We start from the raw sequence: 16357 nt of genomic DNA, 5'->3' as shown, positions 1-16357 counted from the left end.
AGGAAGAGAAGGGGAGAAAGAAGAAGCACAAGAAAATCTATAGAATTTAAAAGTACACGGCAACTTTGGATAATAGAAATGGAGGGAATTCAAAAATTGGCAGGAGGAGGATGTCCTGCCTTTTGGCTTGGTTTAAATGATTTGAGTTATGGTGCGATTAATTTGTATTGAGATACTGTGGTTGGCGTTTACTGGAGCAATGTCTTCCATGGTTATTTTTAACCAAATTTGAACCATATACGTTGACCTAGTTTTATGTACGGAGTAAGTTCGATTTTAGCAATACGTCTCGCAGCTTATTGTTTTCAGCACCAGGAAGTGGTCCTGCAACACCGGATATCAGAGTCCTAATCTCCTACTTGGGGCGATATCGAAACCGAAGTCTCTTTATTGAAGCATTTTTTATGATTGTATTCTTTTGTTTCTCAAATTCTTATCGCATTCTGCACCTGCTCTCCTTTCATTTAAGAAAATCGGCGGAGGCCATATAAATACCTGAAAGGGTTAGCTCCACACCGCAGAGAGCAGCATGAGGGCTTCGACGACGATTTCGTTCTGCGTGATTCTTACGCTTGCGTCGTTTTACGGTGAGTCCGTCCGATGTCTTGTGAGCTCTTTGCAAGGCACCTTTTGCAGATGGAGTAAACGGGCATTTCGGTGGCGGTGGACGTCACGGTGGTGGACACCGTGGCGGTGGTCGCCATGGCGGTGGACACCACGGCGGTGGACATCATCATGGTGGCTTCGGAGGACATGGCCATCATGGTGGTGGAGGACATCATCATGGAGGACATGGCCATCATGGTGGTGGTGGACATGGTGATGGTGGACAATCAAAGAATTTCTTCAGCGCGTTCATAGGATTCCTGAGCAAATTCCCCATGTTTGCCAACATCAACACACAAAGCAGATCGGAAGCAATCAACCTTATTATCTCCATCTTCAAGCAACAACCGAGCATAATGGTACGTGAAACTGTCAAGGAACCCCTCTAGATCTCTAACAAACCTTAATCAACAGAAAGACATCTTCGTATACCTTCAAGGTACCGACGTCAGCACACGAGTGAGTATTGACACCTCCAAGACCTCTCGAAGGCTTCTTTAACAATATTTCAGGACAACATCCTCGCGATCTTCAAAGATTTACTCAGAGGTTCCGGTGTAAGTACCAGCCAAACGCTTCAAACCTCCTCACCTGATTAATGCAATTGTAGCTGGACATCTCCGTGCTGGTTAACGGCGGAAGTGCGCCATCGAACAAGGTACAATTCGATCTAGCCTCACTATTCCCAGGCAATCCGAAGACGCAGGCCCAAATCCAAATTTACCTCGACGGTCTGTCGCAAGACGAGCAGGTAAAGCGACGGCGAGCCAAACGGCCGACTGTAATCCGATTTTTATGTCCAGAAAAAGATCTCCGTTAGCCTTGCAAATCTGAAACCAGACGCGCAGATTGAGTACCTTCTGCAGCTGAGCGGTGCCAACAGCGGCCAGGTGAGTAAACCGGCTTGTTCCCGAAACGCTGATTCCTTTGTTAGGGCGGACAGGTTGTGATCAATGGCGGAGGTGGCAACCAAGGAAGCACCAACATCGTAAGTACCCAAACTTTTTTCGACTTCAAAGCTAACACGCGCACTCTTCCACAGATCAACATTCAAAAGCTCTTCCCCACGGAACCTCAATTGCAATCCGAAATTCAGGTCTTCCTCAACGGCCTTGACCAGCAAACCAGAAGCTTGATACTCTCCAACCTTGGCCAGCTGGATATCAACACCCAGATCCAAGTCTTCAGGCAATTGATCGAATTGAGCCAAACTCCCGTAAGATTTTGAACCGCGCCCGGTCCATCTTTGTATTTGTCCGTCTTTTCTAGGGAGCCATCACGATCACCATCAACGGCGTGCCAATCACGATCAATAACGTAAGTTACTTGTAGAGTTAGGGGCGTTATACTGTAATAACCCTTATTAGGATCCTAGCGTGATCCACATCATCTAAGGGTGTAACTTTTTAAGGGTGAAGAAGCGCGGAAGCATCATGTTAGTTTGTAATAATAATATGTCTTGGCATTTGTTACTGAGTTTTTTTATTCCGCCCCCTCCCCCCTTACCTCTACAATCCTAACTTTTTCACAGTGTATACTTTTTGAAACGCTAATTCCTTTGGTAGAAGCCACAAATTTCGGTGGTTGGTGGAGGTGGCAGGCCCGGTACCCCCAGCATCGTAAGTACCTGAACTTTTTTGACGTCGGAACTAACAGGCGTACCTTTTGCAGCCGAGCGGTCCCAACGGCGGCAAGGTGAGTAGGTCGGCAGGTTTCCAAAACGCTAATTTCTTTGGTAGAAGCCAGAAATTTCGATCATTGGTGGAGGTGGGAACAATGGTGGTGGCTACGTCGTAAGTACCAAACCCTTTATGGCCCCAAAACTAACAGGAGGTTTTTTTGCAGCCGAGCGGTCCCAACGGTGGCCAGGTGAGTAAGTCGGCAAGTCTCCCAAAACGCTAATTCCTTTAGTAGAAGCCAGAAATTTCGATCATTGGTGGAGGTGGGAACAATGGTGGCGGATACATCGTAAGTACCTAAACCTTTATGGCCTTAATACTAACAGGCGTACCTTTTGCAGCCATTCGGTCCCAACGGCGGTCAGGTGAGTAAGTAGACTTGTTTTCGAGACGCTAATTCCTTTGGTAGAAGCCAGAAATTTCCATCATTGGTGGAGGTGGAAACAATGGTGGTGGCTACGTCGTAAGTACCTACACCTTTATGGCCTCAATACTAACAGGTGTACCTTTTGCAGCCGAGCGGTCCCAATGGCGGCCAGGTGAGTAAGTCGGCAAGTTTCCCAGACGCTAATTCCTTTGGTAGAAGCCAGAAATTTCGATCATTGGTGGAGGTGGCAACCACGGTACCACCAACATCGTAAGTACCTGAGCTTTTTTGACCTCGAAACTAACAAGTGAACCTCTACAGATCAACCTTCAAAAGCTCTTCCCTACGGAACCCCAAATGCAATCCGAAATCCAAGTCTTCCTCAACGGCCTGGACCAACAAACCCAAAACTTGATCTTCTCCAACCTTGGCCAGTTGGATATGAACACTCAGATCCAAATTTTCAGGCAATTGATCGAGTTGAGCCATACTCCCGTAAGTTTCTGGATCGCGTGTCGCTCATCTTCGTATTATCTATCCCCTTTTCTAGGGAATCATCACGATTACCATCAACGGCGTGCCAATCAAGATCGATAATGTAAGTTACTTGTAGCTGTAATGACCCTTATTGAGATCCTAGTCTGATCCACACCATCTAATCGGGGAAGAAGCTTGAAAATGTTAGTCTGTAATGTGTACTGAGCTTTCCTCCCCCACCTCTTCACTCCTCATCTTTAATATAGAACCCTGTACCATCAACGGCGTGCCAATCAAGATCGATAATGTAAGTTACTTGTAGCTGTAATGACCCTTATTGAGATCCTAGTCTGATCCACACCATCTAATCGGGGAAGAAGCTTGAAAATGTTAGTCTGTAATGTGTACTGAGCTTTCCTCCCCCACCTCTTCACTCCTCATCTTTAATATAGAATCCTGTACTTTTTTAAACGCGAATTCCTTTGGTAGAGTGGGCACATTTCGATGAATGGCGGCGGTGGCGGCCACGTTACTGCCAACATCGTAAGTAACTCAACTCCTACGGCTTCAAAATTAACACGCTTCCTTACACAGATCAACCTTCATAAGCTCTTCCCCGCGGACCCAGAGATGCAATCTCAAATTCAAGTCTTCCTCAACGGCTTGGACCAAGAAACCCAAAATTTGATCTACTCCAACATCGGTCAGTTGGATATCAACTCTCAGATCCAAATTTTCAGGCAACTGATCGAGTTGAGCCACACTCCTGTAAGTTATCGAATCGCACTTCGTTCATTTTCGTAATTTTCCGTTTTTCTAGGGAATCATCACGATCACGATCAATGGCGTGCCAATCAAGATCACTAATATGTAATAACCCCACATTTTCTAAGGGTGTAGGTGACTTTTTAAGGGTGAATTATATATTGTAACAATAATATGTTTTGGCATTTGTTAATGATTTTTTTATTTCTCCACATTATCCCCTCTCCCCCACTTCTTTATTCCTCAGTTTTTAATATAAAACTCTGTTCTGCACCAACTGGTGCATGGCCTAATCCAAACCGCATCCAAACAATTCGATAATGTGGAGCCATTTTGAGACTTAAAATTATTAAATGCATTAAAAATTGATTTTGAGAAACAGACTCATTAAGTCCCCAAAATGTTTCTCCTCCGACCATGTCTAATGGTACAGCTGCTTTCTATTGGCTGTTAGAGACTTTAACAGGTTTATAAGATCTTTTGAAGGTTTTTAAGAAGTGCTGAAGAGCTTTTAAAGCATTTACGAAATTTAAGGACCTCTAAGTACAGTTAATGATACTTAATCCATTAAAAACGGTCCCCAGAGCCTCAACTAAAGGCGTTTATTTCACACTCATTGGGAAATAAGCTTATAAAAGGTTCCGTAAACCGAATAAACGGGATATCCTATCTCGAATAGAGGACGAGATTTTATATACAGTGAGTTTTTTTTAAATGCGAACATAGGAGTTTGCATGCAATGTAATTTCCCTATGTTCGATTTTTAAAAAAACACATCAATCTATGAGATGTGCGCGGTTCACATTCCCAAATCGTGCAACTTGTGTGACTATGAACAGCAATTCTATAGTCTTTAGGTAAGATTTTTTAAAGAAGCCATGGTCATAGCAACTAGGATACATTTCCTTAAACCTACGATAACTTTCACAGGCCACGCACTGACACCACAACTCATTATGAACCAACCTTCAATTATTTGTAGGTCGTGTGCACCTGGTATTGTACTAATTTGATCTATTCAATACATAAATGAAGAAAATAAGAAAGTAAATAACGAAAACAATTACAATAAATGTTCGAAGTGTCCTCCTTGACATTCTAAGCAATAACCTAACCGATTTCGTAATTAAATTGGACGGCGGTATTTTTAAAAATGTGACAGCTGTCAATTGTATCTACTACTCATTTGAACTACTCAATAGGTTGATGTGTTTTTTTTTAAATCGAACATAGGGAAATTACATTGCATGCAACTCCTATGTTCGCATTAAAAAAAAAACTCACTGTATATAATATTGTCGAAATTTGTATTTAGTCCATAACTTTTGATTGAGAGGTCTGATCGAAAAAGTACGAATCGTTTTGGATTCTACGCACCAAAATAAGTGGGAAAAAGTGTTTTCCCGAGAAATTTTGGAGCAGTCGATTTTTGGTAAAAAAGGAAGGTAAAACACTGCCTTTTTTTGAGGCCGGAAAAAAAAATTGTCTGAGATCGACTGGAAAAAAACATTTTCTTATAGAATTTGGCCCGTAGAATACATAATTTCAAACAGTTCCAAGATTGGACTACTAGATCAAAAGTTACAGCCCTTTGAACTTTATACATATATATATATATATATATATATATATATATATATATACACACCGATGATTCAACACTTTTGAGGAACTCCGTCGCGAGCTTCGAAAGATCAAAGACGGCAACCTCCCGGTGACCACGAAGGTCCTTGAAGCCTCGCACGAGCTAAAGAAGAAACGCTGTTGGTTCTGCAAGGCCACAGAACACTCCAGGGAGGACTGCCCAAAGCAAAAGTCTCCACCACCCAGACCACCACACGGGCTCAGCAGCTCCTATTTCCTGTGCCTTCTTTTCAATATCCCAGAGGAACATTTCTTCGCTGAATACACCCTCTACCTCTACACCGTGACCGCCGGACTACATCCTCTCCACGCAGCAGACTAACGACCCCCGAGAAGAACCCCAACCCAAATCCACACGCAAGAGTCCCTTGTGTGGGACACCGGCATGGACCACGAGCTTTACAGCATATTTTCCGACGCTCTCTCGGTGCTCCCTGCATCGCTCTTGCCAGGCCCTAGCTTGTTCCCGCAGTCATTGTGTGCGTTTGCATCACAACCAACCACAAGAGGGCGCCCACCATTTTGACGGTACTCTATCAACTTAACCAGCTCGCTGGTAGGTGGGGCCTCTTCCAAGTCGTAGGGGAGATAGGCTAAGCAGACCACCAAGTGGATTGGTCCATCTTCTGCCAGCTTTCAGTCGAAGTTCTAGAGCTACGAGATCCCTGAGACAGAAAACAGCCATTAGATGATAAGACTCGATTGTCTTGTCTGTCCGTCTTATAATAAAGGTAGTCCTCCACCAGGCCCAAACTTTTTACGCCTCCCCTGTAAACCCAAGGTTCTTGTATGAGGTATAAGTCTGGCTGATGGCCTATTAAATAGGCCGCCTCGTTACTGCTCTGTAAGAACGTTACCTCGTCCATCACTGATGTATTAGATCCCCCCGCCCTTCCCTAGAGATGCAGACGGCTCTAGCCGACCGGGGGTCGGATCCAAGAACCTCCGAACGAGCCAAAAGCTCGTTGACACCTTCCTCGGTCTTTGAGGGCGCAGGTAGTAATTCGGGCGTCCCTTCGAGGTCGATAACCAATCCTCCGTCGCAACGACAGTGGGTCCCGCTGCTCCGGTGGAGCCCTCTCCCGTAGCACGCGAGACCCCGGCGTGTGCCCGATATAGAATGCCTCATACACCAAATGCGAGGAGGCCCCTCCCTTCGGAATAATATCCTCCATAGGTTGAAACCAGAAGGCTCTTCAAGATGGTGGCCGTGTCATCTGGAAGCTCGTATAACACAGTCATGACCTTGATTACTCTGGGACGTCCCTCTGAACTTTCAGAAACGCGCCATCTTAGGGCGTCTCCAACCAGTCAAAAGTCCACTGGTCCTTCCACAATGGCGCTTTGCCGATTCCATCGGAACCCTGCCAGCCGAGGAAGAGCCCCCCCTCCATATCGTCAACAACTGCACCTCGACTGAGGCTTAGTGATGTCCAAGTCCGGATGCGATATCGGAACGATGGCCACCGTGAGTCCCGCGGCAGCGGCTTGCCCATAGGTTCGTGGTGCACCCGCAGCTTTGGTCGCTCCAGAACCCCTAGGTTCCTTCTCAGGCTGGAGTGCTTCCCTCCGATCTGAGACGCTTGGTCCCTGACGCCGGCTTGCTTTCCTGAGACAATGACCCATACACAGCATTGGGATTTGGCGCAGGGTCCGCTTGACCCGAGGTTTTGCCCTCGGGCCGGCGCTTCCTGGTCATCGCCTTCTGTGCGCCAGTCCTATTCTTCCTGCGAATAGAAGCTGATCCACCACGAGGTCTTTGAGTTAGGGTCGTCCCTTCTTTCAAGGAGCCTGCTCCGTCACCGGACCCCTTTACAGGGCGCAGTTTGCTAGAACACTCCTAAAAGGACTTGGAAAGCTATGAGAGGCCATCAATTTCACTGGAAAGCTTTAAAATGTCATGAAAAGCGCATTTAGAAGGTTCACTGATTATTTTTAAGTCCTTTTCAAGGATTCTGTAAGCCTTTTATAGAGCTTTTGTTAGTGCCATCGGTTTCTGGTTCCCTTTCATGGTTAACGATCTCAAAAGGCTCAAAAATGGGTTTAGAAGACTCTGGAAAAGACTTGGAAAGCCACCTTCAACTTCAACAAGAGTATGACATGGAAAACTGGGGGTCCAAATTTTGAGTTAAACTGAACCTTTGAATATTGCAGCGTTTTGGACATTAAATTTTTTATTCCCATAAATTTTGGGTTTTGGTCATCTGAGTACGTATGTAGAAATCCCTTTCAGATAAATTTTCTCCTGGATACTTAGTGCAGAAACATTGGATCGCAAGGATACGCCCTTGATCATCGGGGGGAAAAAAAAACGCGGATGAAGTGGAGTTTGCGCACGTTTTCCACTGCATGGAGACAGGCTTCTGTCTTAGTTATGGAAGTAATTGTCGCTTGGAGAGTATCCAAATCGTGGAGAGCCTTCGCCATTAACCGATTTTAGTTCTACGAATCAAAAAATGACCAAGCATGAGTTGGCCAATTTGGGCGAAAAGAGCTGGAAAAATTACACAATTCCCGATAACGATCTTAATCAGCTCAAGTTTTCAGGAAGTACGGATTCCGAAATCAGGATTTTGGTTTCGGCGGCTGCAATAATCAATTAATTTAATTAATTTCACACACTTACATAACGATAATCGGCATGCTATCGGCGTCATGGTGGCGAGTATAAAAATGACGCTTCCGCGTTTTCAGCGGAACAATAATTGTTGCTCGCCAACATGGCGTTCATTATTGCCAGTTTACTGTGCGCCCTTCCAGCTTTTTTGCTTCATGGTAACTAAGACCGCCGCTTTGTGGAGAAAGTCACGTGATCTTCTTGCAGATGTCGTGACCGGATTGAACGCCTATCCGGGCTTTCCCGTCGCGCTCTCCTCCGGAGCTCAACTGAACCATGGATTTGCTGAAATCCTTCGCGGTGAGTTCTCCATTTAGAATCGAGCATTACTATTACACTTCACTCACAGATGGACTGGCCAAAAGTTTTCCAAAAACTTTCGGCCCTCCCATGGCTGGAACATTTCTTGTTGGACTTCCAAAACCTTTAGGCCCAGTTCCTATTGGAGCAGTTGGTGGTGAGTTCTCGACTGTAAATCAACTTTGCGACTAACGTTCGACTGTAGGCTTTGCAAAACCTCTAGGTCCCGTTCCTCTTGGAGCCCCAGCGGCTGCATTTAGTGGTAAGTTCCAAATTTTGAATCGACCGTGCAACTAAATTTCGCTTCCGTGTGGAATAGCCCAAATGATTCCAAGAAATTTCGGACCTGCTGTTGCTCGACCCGCACTTAACGTATTTAGTGGTAGGTTCCCGACTGTGAATCATCTTTGTGACTAAAGTTCCGTTGTAGGGTTTCCAAAACCTTTAGGCCCCATGCCAGTTGGAGCATTTGGTGGTAAGTTCCCGACTGTAAATCAACTTTTCGTCTGACTTTCGATTTTAGGATCTCCAAAACCTTTAGGTCCTCTTCCTGTTACAGTATTTAATGGTAAGTTCCCGACTGGCAGTCAACTTTGCGACTGACTTTCGATTGTAGCGTCTCCAAAACCTTTAGGCCCCCTTCCTGTTGGAGCATTTGGTGGTAAGTTCGCAACTGTAAATCAACTTTGCAACTGACTGTCGATTTTAGGGTCTCCACAACTTTTAGGTCCCATGCCCGTTGGAGCATTTGGTGGTAAGTTCCCGACTTTAAATCAAATTTGCGACTGACTTTCGATTTTAGGTTCTCCAAAACCTTTAGGCCCCATGCCCGCTGGACCATTTGGTGGTAAGTTCCCTACTGTAAATCAACTTTGCAACCGACTGTCGGTTTTAGGGTATCCACAACTTTTAGGCCCCATGCCCGTTGGAGCATTTGGTGGTAAGTTCCCGACTGTAAATTGACTTGGCGTCTGACTGTCGATTTTAGGGTCTCCAAAACTTTTAGGCCCCATGCCCGCTGGACCATTTGGTGGTAAGTTCCCGATTGTAAATCAACTTTGCAACTGACTGTGGATTTTAGGGTCTCCACAACTTTTAGGTCCCATGCCCGTTGGACCATTTGGTGGTAAGTTCCCTACTGTAAACCAACTTTGCAACTGACTGTCGATTTTAGGGTCTCCAAAACCTTTAGGCCCCATGCCCGCTGGACCATTTGGTGGTAAGTTCCCTACTGTAAACCAACTTTGCAACTGACTGTCGATTTTAGGGTCTCCAAAACCTTTAGGCCCCATGCCCGCTGGACCATTTGGTGGTAAGTTCCCTACTGTAAACCAACTTTGCAACTCACTGTCGGTTTTAGGGTCTCCACAACTTTTAGGCCCCATGCCCGTTGGAGTATTTGGTGGTAAGTTCCCGACTGTAAATCAACTTTGCAACTGACTGTCGATTTTAGGGTCTCCAAAACCTTTAGGCCCCATGCCCGCTGGACCATTTGGTGGTAAGTTCCCGACTGTAAACCAACTTTGCAACTGACTGTGGATTTTAGGGTCTCCACAACTTTTAGGCCCCATGCCCGTTGGACCATTTGGTGGTAAGTTCCCTACTGTAAACCAACTTTGCAACTGACTGTCGATTTTAGGGTCTCCAAAACCTTTAGGCCCCATGCCCGCTGGACCATTTGGTGGTAAGTTCCCTACTGTAAATCAACTTTGCAACCGACTGTCGGTTTTAGGGTATCCACAACTTTTAGGCCCCATGCCCGTTGGAGCATTTGGTGGTAAGTTCCCGACTGTAAATTGACTTGGCGTCTGACTGTCGATTTTAGGGTCTCCAAAACTTTTAGGCCCCATGCCCGCTGGACCATTTGGTGGTAAGTTCCCGATTGTAAATCAACTTTGCAACTGACTGTGGATTTTAGGGTCTCCACAACGTTTAGGCCCCATGCCCGTTGGACCATTTGGTGGTAAGTTCCCTACTGTAAACCAACTTTGCAACTGACTGTCGATTTTAGGGTCTCCAAAACCTTTAGGCCCCATGCCCGCTGGACCATTTGGTGGTAAGTTCCCTACTGTAAACCAACTTTGCAACTGACTGTCGATTTTAGGGTCTCCAAAACCTTTAGGCCCCATGCCCGCTGGACCATTTGGTGGTAAGTTTCCTACTGTAAATCAACTTTGCAACCGACTGTCGGTTTTAGGGTCTCCACAACTTTTAGGCCCCATGCCCGTTGGAGCATTTGGTGGTAAGTTCCCGACTGTAAATTGACTTGGCGTCTGACTGTCGATTTTAGGGTCTCCAAAACTTTTAGGCCCCATGCCCGCTGGACCATTTGGTGGTATGTTCCCGATTGTAAATCAACTTTGCAACTGACTGTGGATTTTAGGGTCTCCACAACTTTTAGGCCCCATGCCCGCTGGACCATTTGGTGGTAAGTTCCCTACTGTAAACCAACTTTGCGTCTGACTGTCGATTTTAGGGTCTCCACAACTTTTAGGCCCCATGCCCGTTGGAGTATTTGGTGGTAAGTTCCCGACTGTAAATCAACTTTGCGACTGACTGTCGATTTTAGGGTCTCCACAACCTTTAGGCCCCATGCCAGTTGGATCATTTGGTGGTAAGTTCTCGACTGTAAATCAACTTTGCGTCTGACTTTCGATTTTAGTGTCTCCCAAACCTTTAGGCCCCGTTCCCGTCGCAACTCCATTTAGTGGTAAGTTCCAAATTTTGAATCGACCATGCAACTAAATTGCGGTTCCGTGTGGAATAGCCCAAATTCTTCCAAGATCCTTCGAATCTGCCGTTGGTGAACCTCAATTCCGCAGCTTGGACCTTGCCTCTCCTCTTAAGTTGCAACCAAGCGTAGGCACTCCTGGTGAGTTTTCAGTCGCCGAATTAGACACTCGATTACATTCCGATTGCAGGAACGGATGCCGCACACAAAGAATGCGATTATCCAACACCTAAAAACAGACACGGTAAGTTCCTCCAATCGCATCAGCTGAAGTTACCAGCAGCCACAGATAAACATACTCCTCATCCTGGTATGGTAATTAATAGCAAAACCATTCCTCGTTTGCAGATGGCGCGAATGGACCAATGGTCGACGAGATTTTTTACCATCACCACGGTGTTCACAGCTTGACTCGTCCAGCTTTCCAAGGTAAATTTTTCCAAAATGTCCAATTAATCCAATTTTTGTTTCAGTCGATCCTGGATTCGCCCCTCCCGGTAACGTTTTCCAGAACTCACCTCCTAAACCTGGTCGCATTTCTCTTACAGATAACGCCGAGTCACATCCCCCTAAAGAGACAGACGGCACTCCTGCGTCGCATGGAGACATAGTCGATCCAGGATTTTCCCACGGTAATTTTCTCCTGCTCTCAAATTCCTTCCATCGCGCTTTCTTTCCAGGTGGTTTCGCTGGAGGATTAATCGATCCCGGATTTTCTCGCCCTGCTTTCCCAGGTAGGAGTTTTGAGACTTCAAGTTGGGCATCAAATTACGATGTGCTTTCAGGTGGCTTTCCCGGAGAATTAATCGATCCAGGATTTTCTCATCCTGGTAAGAACTTGGAAACTGGAAGTTGGTCACCTAATCACGATGCGCTTTCAGGTGGATTGCCAGGAGGACTTACTCGTCCAGCTTTCCACGGTAAGGGTATCCAATTGAGGTTACCATCTAATCTGGTTTGATTTATAGGTGGCTTTGCTGGAGGATTAATCGATCCAGGTTTTGCACCCCATGGTTTTTACGGTATGCTTCTCGCACATTCAGATTTCCCATCTCACGCTTTCCTCGTAGGTAGCTTAAATGGGACATGGGGATTAACTCGTCCGGCTTTCCCAGGTGAGATTTTTGTATCTTCGCGTTGCTGATCTCACCTCTTTTGGTTTTCAGTTGGACCGATGGTCGATCCAGGATTTGCCCCTGGCGGTAAGAGCTTCCAAATTGACCACTTCGTTACCTTTCTCTTGCAGGCGCCTTTAACAAAGCGGTAGTCAGCCCATGGTTTTCTCTTGGTAAGAGCTTCCACTGTTTAATTTTTTCTTAACTTCCCTTACAGGTGCCACTAAGGAAGCACCAGTATCTAATGTGATACATGGTAAGTTCTTCCAGTGGAAACTGTGATCCAAACACGTTTAACTTACAGCCGAACTCGAAGAACATAGTTCACCCTCTAAGGAACACGGGGTGCACCCAGGATCAACTAAAGAAAAACAAGGTAAGCTTTACCAGTCTGATTACTAGACCAAGCCAATTTTACCTACAGTTGAGGAGAAAAAACCCGCCGACAAACCTTCCATTCACAACGACCACGGTATGTTCCTCCAACCTTCAGGTTTATTAGTAAATTTGTGTCACTTGCAGGTGCCGATCAAGAGTGTGCCCCTCACGGTAATTATCTCCTGGATAGCTTCCTCTCCATACATTTTCTCTTACAGGCGGTTTCGCTGGAGGATTAATTGATCCAGGATTTTCTCGACCAGCTTTTGAAGGTAGAGGTTTTTCAACAAAATTGGTCACCTAATCTCGTGTTGCTTACAGGTGGTTTCGCTGGAGGGTTAATCGATCCAGGATTCTCACGTCCGGCTTTCCAAGGTAAACGTTACCAAACAAGTTGGTTATATAGTTCTGTGTCCAATACAGGTGGATTCGCCGGAGGATTAATCGATCCAGGTTTTTCTCGTCCAGCTTTCCAAGGTAAAGGTTTTGAAACAAAGTGGTCACCCACTAACCCCCTTTTTGCTTAAAGGTGGCTTCGCTGGTGGATTAATCGATCCAGGTTTTGCTCGTCCAGCCTTCCGAGGTACAGGTTTCGGTTATGTTGGGTCATGTAACACCTTTTGCTTACAGATGGCGTTAATGCACTAGTAGAGCCAAAGACACATAAGGACGAGCACGGTAAGTTCCTCTAGTTGAATCACAAAACCCTTCAGGTTTCACTTACAGTTGAGGTGACAGAAACCAGTCCGGAATCTCATAAAACGAAACCTGCGCAGCACAACGACCATGGTATGCTTTGTGAACCTTCAAATTCCTCTAGTACCGTTTCTTTTGCAGGAAAATTAATCGATCCAGGGTTTACTCGTCCAGCGTTCCCAGGTGAAGGTTTCCACCAAAATTCGTCTTCTAATTTCCTTTTGCTTACAGTTGGTGTCAATGGAGGGGCAGTGGAGCCAAAGTCGCATAAAAGCGAACACGGTAAGTTCTTCCAGTGGAATCATTAAACCGTGCAAATTGCACTTATAGTTGAAGAGCCCGAAACCAGTTCTAAATCTGATAAAACAAAACCTGCTCCTCATAGCGATCATGGTACGTTTTCTCTTGGAGTGAAATTTCCCTCTCTACGTTTCCTTTGCAGGTGGATTCGCTGGGGGATTAATCGATCCAGGATTTTCCGGCCCAGCTGCCCACGGTAAATTCGGATCAAGTGGGCCATTTAATCTCATTTCATTTACAGGTGGTTTCGCCGGAGGATTAATCGATCCAGGATTTTCCGGCCCAGCTGCCCACGGTAAAGCCTTCGAATTGAGTTGGCCATTTAATCCCATTTCATTTACAGGTGGCTTCGCTGGAGGATTAATCGATCCAGGATTTTCCGGGCCAGCTTCTCACGGTAAAGGTTTCGACGAAAGTGGGTTATCTAATCCCTCTTTTTGCTTACAGCTGGTGCCAATGGAGGAGTAGTAGAGCCAAAGTCGCACAAAGGCGAACACGGTAAGTTCTTCCAGTGGAATTATTAAACCCTGCAAATTTCACTTACAGTTGAAGGGCCCGAAACCAGTTCTAAATCTGATAAAACGAAACCTGCTCCTCATAGCGATCATGGTACGTTTTCTCTTGGTGTGAAATTCCTCTCCTCATGTTTCCTTTGCAGGTGGATTCGCAGGAGGATTAGTCGACCCAGGATTTTCCCACGGTAAAGCTCTCGAATTGAGTTGGCCATATAATCCTTTTTCGTTTACAGGTGGCTTCGCCGGGGGACTAATCGACCCAGGATTTTCTGGCCCAGCTTCCCACGGTAAAGCTTATTCGAATTGAGTGGGTCATTTAACCCGATTTCCTTTACAGGTGGCTTCGCCGGAGGATTAATCGATCCAGGATTTTCCGGTCCTGCTCATTTCCACGGTAAAAGTTTCAACTTAAGTTGCTCATTTAATCTCATTTCGTTTACAGGCGGATTCGCTGGAGGATTAATCGATCCAGGTTTTGCACCTCCTGGTTTCCACTCCTTTGGAGGCACACTCAATAAAGCGATTGTCGCTCCCAGAGAGTCGCCTAAAGAAAAACACGGTAAGTTTCTCCAGCCGAATCAACGATCCAAACGCATTTCACCCGCAGCTGAAGGCAAGGAGGAGAGCTCATCCTCTGATAAACCGACTTCAACCCCAGCCACCCATAACGAACACAATGGACCGGCAGGGCTTACGCGTCCAGCCTTCCAAGGTAAAGCTTCCCTAACTTGATCGTTTAATCCAATTCTACTCACAGGTGGTTTCGCCGGAGGATTACTCGATCCAGGATTTTCCGGCCCAGCTTCCCACGGTAAAGGTTTCGAGTCAAGTTGGTCATCTAACCCCATTTGTCTTACAGGTGGCTTCGCTGGAGGACTAATCGATCCAGGATTTGCTCCTCATGGTTTTCATTCATTTGGAACCTTCAATAAGGCCGTTGTCGCTCCACGATTTGCTCCTCCCATCGAATCACCTAAGGAGAACCACGGTAAGTTCCTCCAGTCGATTCGACGATCCAAACGCATTTCATCCGCAGCTGAAGTCAAGGAGGGCTCTGATAAACCGACCTCTACCTCACCTACCTATAACGATCACATTGGGCTTACGCGTCCAGCTTTCCAAGGTAAATCCTCTCCAACTAGGTCGTTTAATCCCATTTTGCTTACAGGTGGCTTCCCTGGAGCGCTCACTCGTCCAGCTTTCCCCGGTAAGAATCCCCTATTATTTGAACACTTCGCTTACACTTGAAAAAATAGCCGATCCAGTATCTCCGGGTGCCATCCTCTACTTGAATTCTCACGCAAAACTTCCTCCGGCCCTCGGAGGCATGGTCCCTTTGGGTTGGAGGCCGCAATCGACAATCTTCGCAATGGTACCGTCCACGTGGGGAATCGGCCAAACGTTCCCTATGCCACTCGTGCCGGCAGGCGAAACTGAAGACGACCAGAAGGTGAACGCGAAGCCTTCTTCCGCTTCCTCAACCGCTAAATTGTTTTCAGGACGAGTTGACGGTCGATCTGGATAAGTTGTTCCCCTGCGACAAAGCCACCCAGATGACAGTTCTCAAATTCATCACCTCCTTGGACAGGGAAGGCGAACAAAAGCTCTACGAAGATCTGAAAGGCTTGGACCTCGAGCAGCAGGTAAGCGACTGCACTTAGCTAAACCAAACCAACCAAAGTTTTCTTAGAAACATCATCTCCTTCGGTTGATTGGAAAGACGGTCGACTACGTGAGTAATCCATGACTCGTAGTTGATTGGCTAAAATTGATCTGTTACAGTTTGCTGTTATTGACAACGGTCCTGAAAAGGTAAATACGTTGATTGTTATCTGATTAAGAAGCGACGTACGTCGGTGATTGTACAAACTCGAAACAAAGTGTAACCTCGGCAATAAAAGTATGCTTACGTCATGATTTTATTGTCTTCCTGCTTCCTTTTGATAGAAACCCTCAGGAAGTATCTGACAGGAGCACAGGAGAGTGCTTAGCATTATAAGATATACCAGGTTCATTCAGGATGTATTCGTCTTCAAAAAGTCAGGAGCGTATGGCCAAATGCGTATTTATATTCCATGTTCTAAGCGCCTGCTCTTTACCCAGAGTTGAAACATTGCCCAAAGCGTTGTATTTAAGTCGTGAGGAATAATAGATTGTATCAGGAGCA

General features: G+C 45.9%; 2 protein-coding genes across 55 annotated transcripts; both read left to right on the top strand.

Moving 5' to 3' along the window:
• Positions 1-467: 467 nt before the first annotated feature.
• LOC116175087 (keratin, type II cytoskeletal 1-like) lies at positions 468-4087 on the top strand. Of its 5 annotated transcripts, none has more exons than XM_031493161.1 (23): positions 468-587; positions 637-965; positions 1021-1065; positions 1119-1163; positions 1217-1357; positions 1410-1496; positions 1541-1594; positions 1649-1822; positions 1876-1923; positions 2172-2225; positions 2278-2301; positions 2346-2399; positions 2452-2475; positions 2521-2574; positions 2627-2650; positions 2695-2745; positions 2801-2824; positions 2869-2922; positions 2974-3147; positions 3203-3250; positions 3619-3672; positions 3724-3897; positions 3950-4087. In XM_031493161.1, exons 1-23 carry the CDS (start codon positions 530-532, stop codon positions 4001-4003), a joined length of 1848 nt encoding a protein of 615 aa, XP_031349021.1. In that variant the 5' UTR covers positions 468-529; the 3' UTR covers positions 4004-4087. The 5 variants fall into 5 exon arrangements, with proteins under 5 accessions (XP_031349021.1, XP_031349020.1, XP_031349023.1 ...); XM_031493160.1 differs by having other exon boundaries at positions 2695-2748; XM_031493163.1 differs by lacking the exons at positions 2346-2399; positions 2452-2475 and having other exon boundaries at positions 2695-2748.
• Positions 4088-8250: 4163 nt separating this feature from the next.
• Positions 8251-16107, top strand: LOC116174165 (collagen alpha-1(I) chain-like). 50 transcript variants are annotated; one of them, XM_031491985.1, is made up of 73 exons: positions 8251-8313; positions 8363-8455; positions 8505-8612; positions 8661-8717; positions 8775-8837; positions 8886-8930; positions 8979-9023; positions 9072-9116; positions 9165-9209; positions 9258-9302; positions 9351-9395; positions 9444-9488; positions 9537-9581; positions 9630-9674; positions 9723-9767; positions 9816-9860; positions 9909-9953; positions 10002-10046; positions 10095-10139; positions 10188-10232; positions 10281-10325; positions 10374-10418; positions 10467-10511; positions 10560-10604; positions 10653-10697; positions 10746-10790; positions 10839-10883; positions 10932-10976; positions 11025-11069; positions 11118-11165; positions 11223-11327; positions 11377-11430; positions 11535-11615; positions 11660-11683; positions 11735-11818; positions 11867-11920; positions 11972-12016; positions 12068-12106; positions 12155-12208; positions 12257-12301; positions 12353-12388; positions 12433-12474; positions 12519-12557; positions 12606-12677; positions 12726-12773; positions 12824-12850; positions 12898-12951; positions 13001-13054; positions 13103-13156; positions 13209-13262; positions 13310-13357; positions 13406-13468; positions 13517-13558; positions 13607-13657; positions 13712-13768; positions 13818-13871; positions 13917-13970; positions 14019-14072; positions 14123-14173; positions 14222-14284; positions 14334-14375; positions 14424-14477; positions 14528-14584; positions 14633-14749; positions 14798-14902; positions 14948-15001; positions 15050-15178; positions 15227-15313; positions 15359-15397; positions 15447-15640; positions 15690-15833; positions 15881-15922; positions 15973-16107. In XM_031491985.1, exons 1-73 carry the CDS (start codon positions 8259-8261, stop codon positions 16024-16026), a joined length of 4224 nt encoding a protein of 1407 aa, XP_031347845.1. In that variant the 5' UTR covers positions 8251-8258; the 3' UTR covers positions 16027-16107. The 50 variants fall into 50 exon arrangements, with proteins under 50 accessions (XP_031347845.1, XP_031347844.1, XP_031347847.1 ...); XM_031491984.1 differs by having other exon boundaries at positions 13706-13768; XM_031491987.1 differs by lacking the exon at positions 9537-9581 and having other exon boundaries at positions 13706-13768.
• Positions 16108-16357: the final 250 nt, after the last annotated feature.

This window comes from Photinus pyralis, unplaced genomic scaffold, assembly GCF_008802855.1.
Source record: "Photinus pyralis isolate 1611_PpyrPB1 unplaced genomic scaffold, Ppyr1.3 Ppyr1.4_LG6, whole genome shotgun sequence".
NCBI classification, from domain to species: Eukaryota; Metazoa; Arthropoda; class Insecta; order Coleoptera; family Lampyridae; genus Photinus; species Photinus pyralis.
The sequence above is the reverse complement of the archived record's forward strand: the minus strand, read 5'-3'. Positions and strand labels throughout refer to the sequence as shown.

Bases quoted from the DNA above. Each gene is read 5' to 3' on its own strand.
- LOC116175087 (XM_031493160.1), top strand. From the start codon at position 530: ATGAGGGCTTCGACGACGATTTCGTTCTGCGTGATTCTTACGCTTGCG. The intron at 1,924-2,171 runs GTAAGTTACTTG...TTCCTTTGGTAG, and splicing joins TGCCAATCACGATCAATAAC to AAGCCACAAATTTCGGTGGT. The intron at 2,302-2,345 runs GTGAGTAGGTCG...TTTCTTTGGTAG, and splicing joins GCGGTCCCAACGGCGGCAAG to AAGCCAGAAATTTCGATCAT.
- LOC116174165 (XM_031491984.1), top strand. From the start codon at position 8,259: ATGGCGTTCATTATTGCCAGTTTACTGTGCGCCCTTCCAGCTTTTTTG. The intron at 8,931-8,978 runs GTAAGTTCCCGA...TTTCGATTTTAG, and splicing joins GCCAGTTGGAGCATTTGGTG to GATCTCCAAAACCTTTAGGT. The intron at 15,002-15,049 runs GTAAAGGTTTCG...TTTGTCTTACAG, and splicing joins TTCCGGCCCAGCTTCCCACG to GTGGCTTCGCTGGAGGACTA.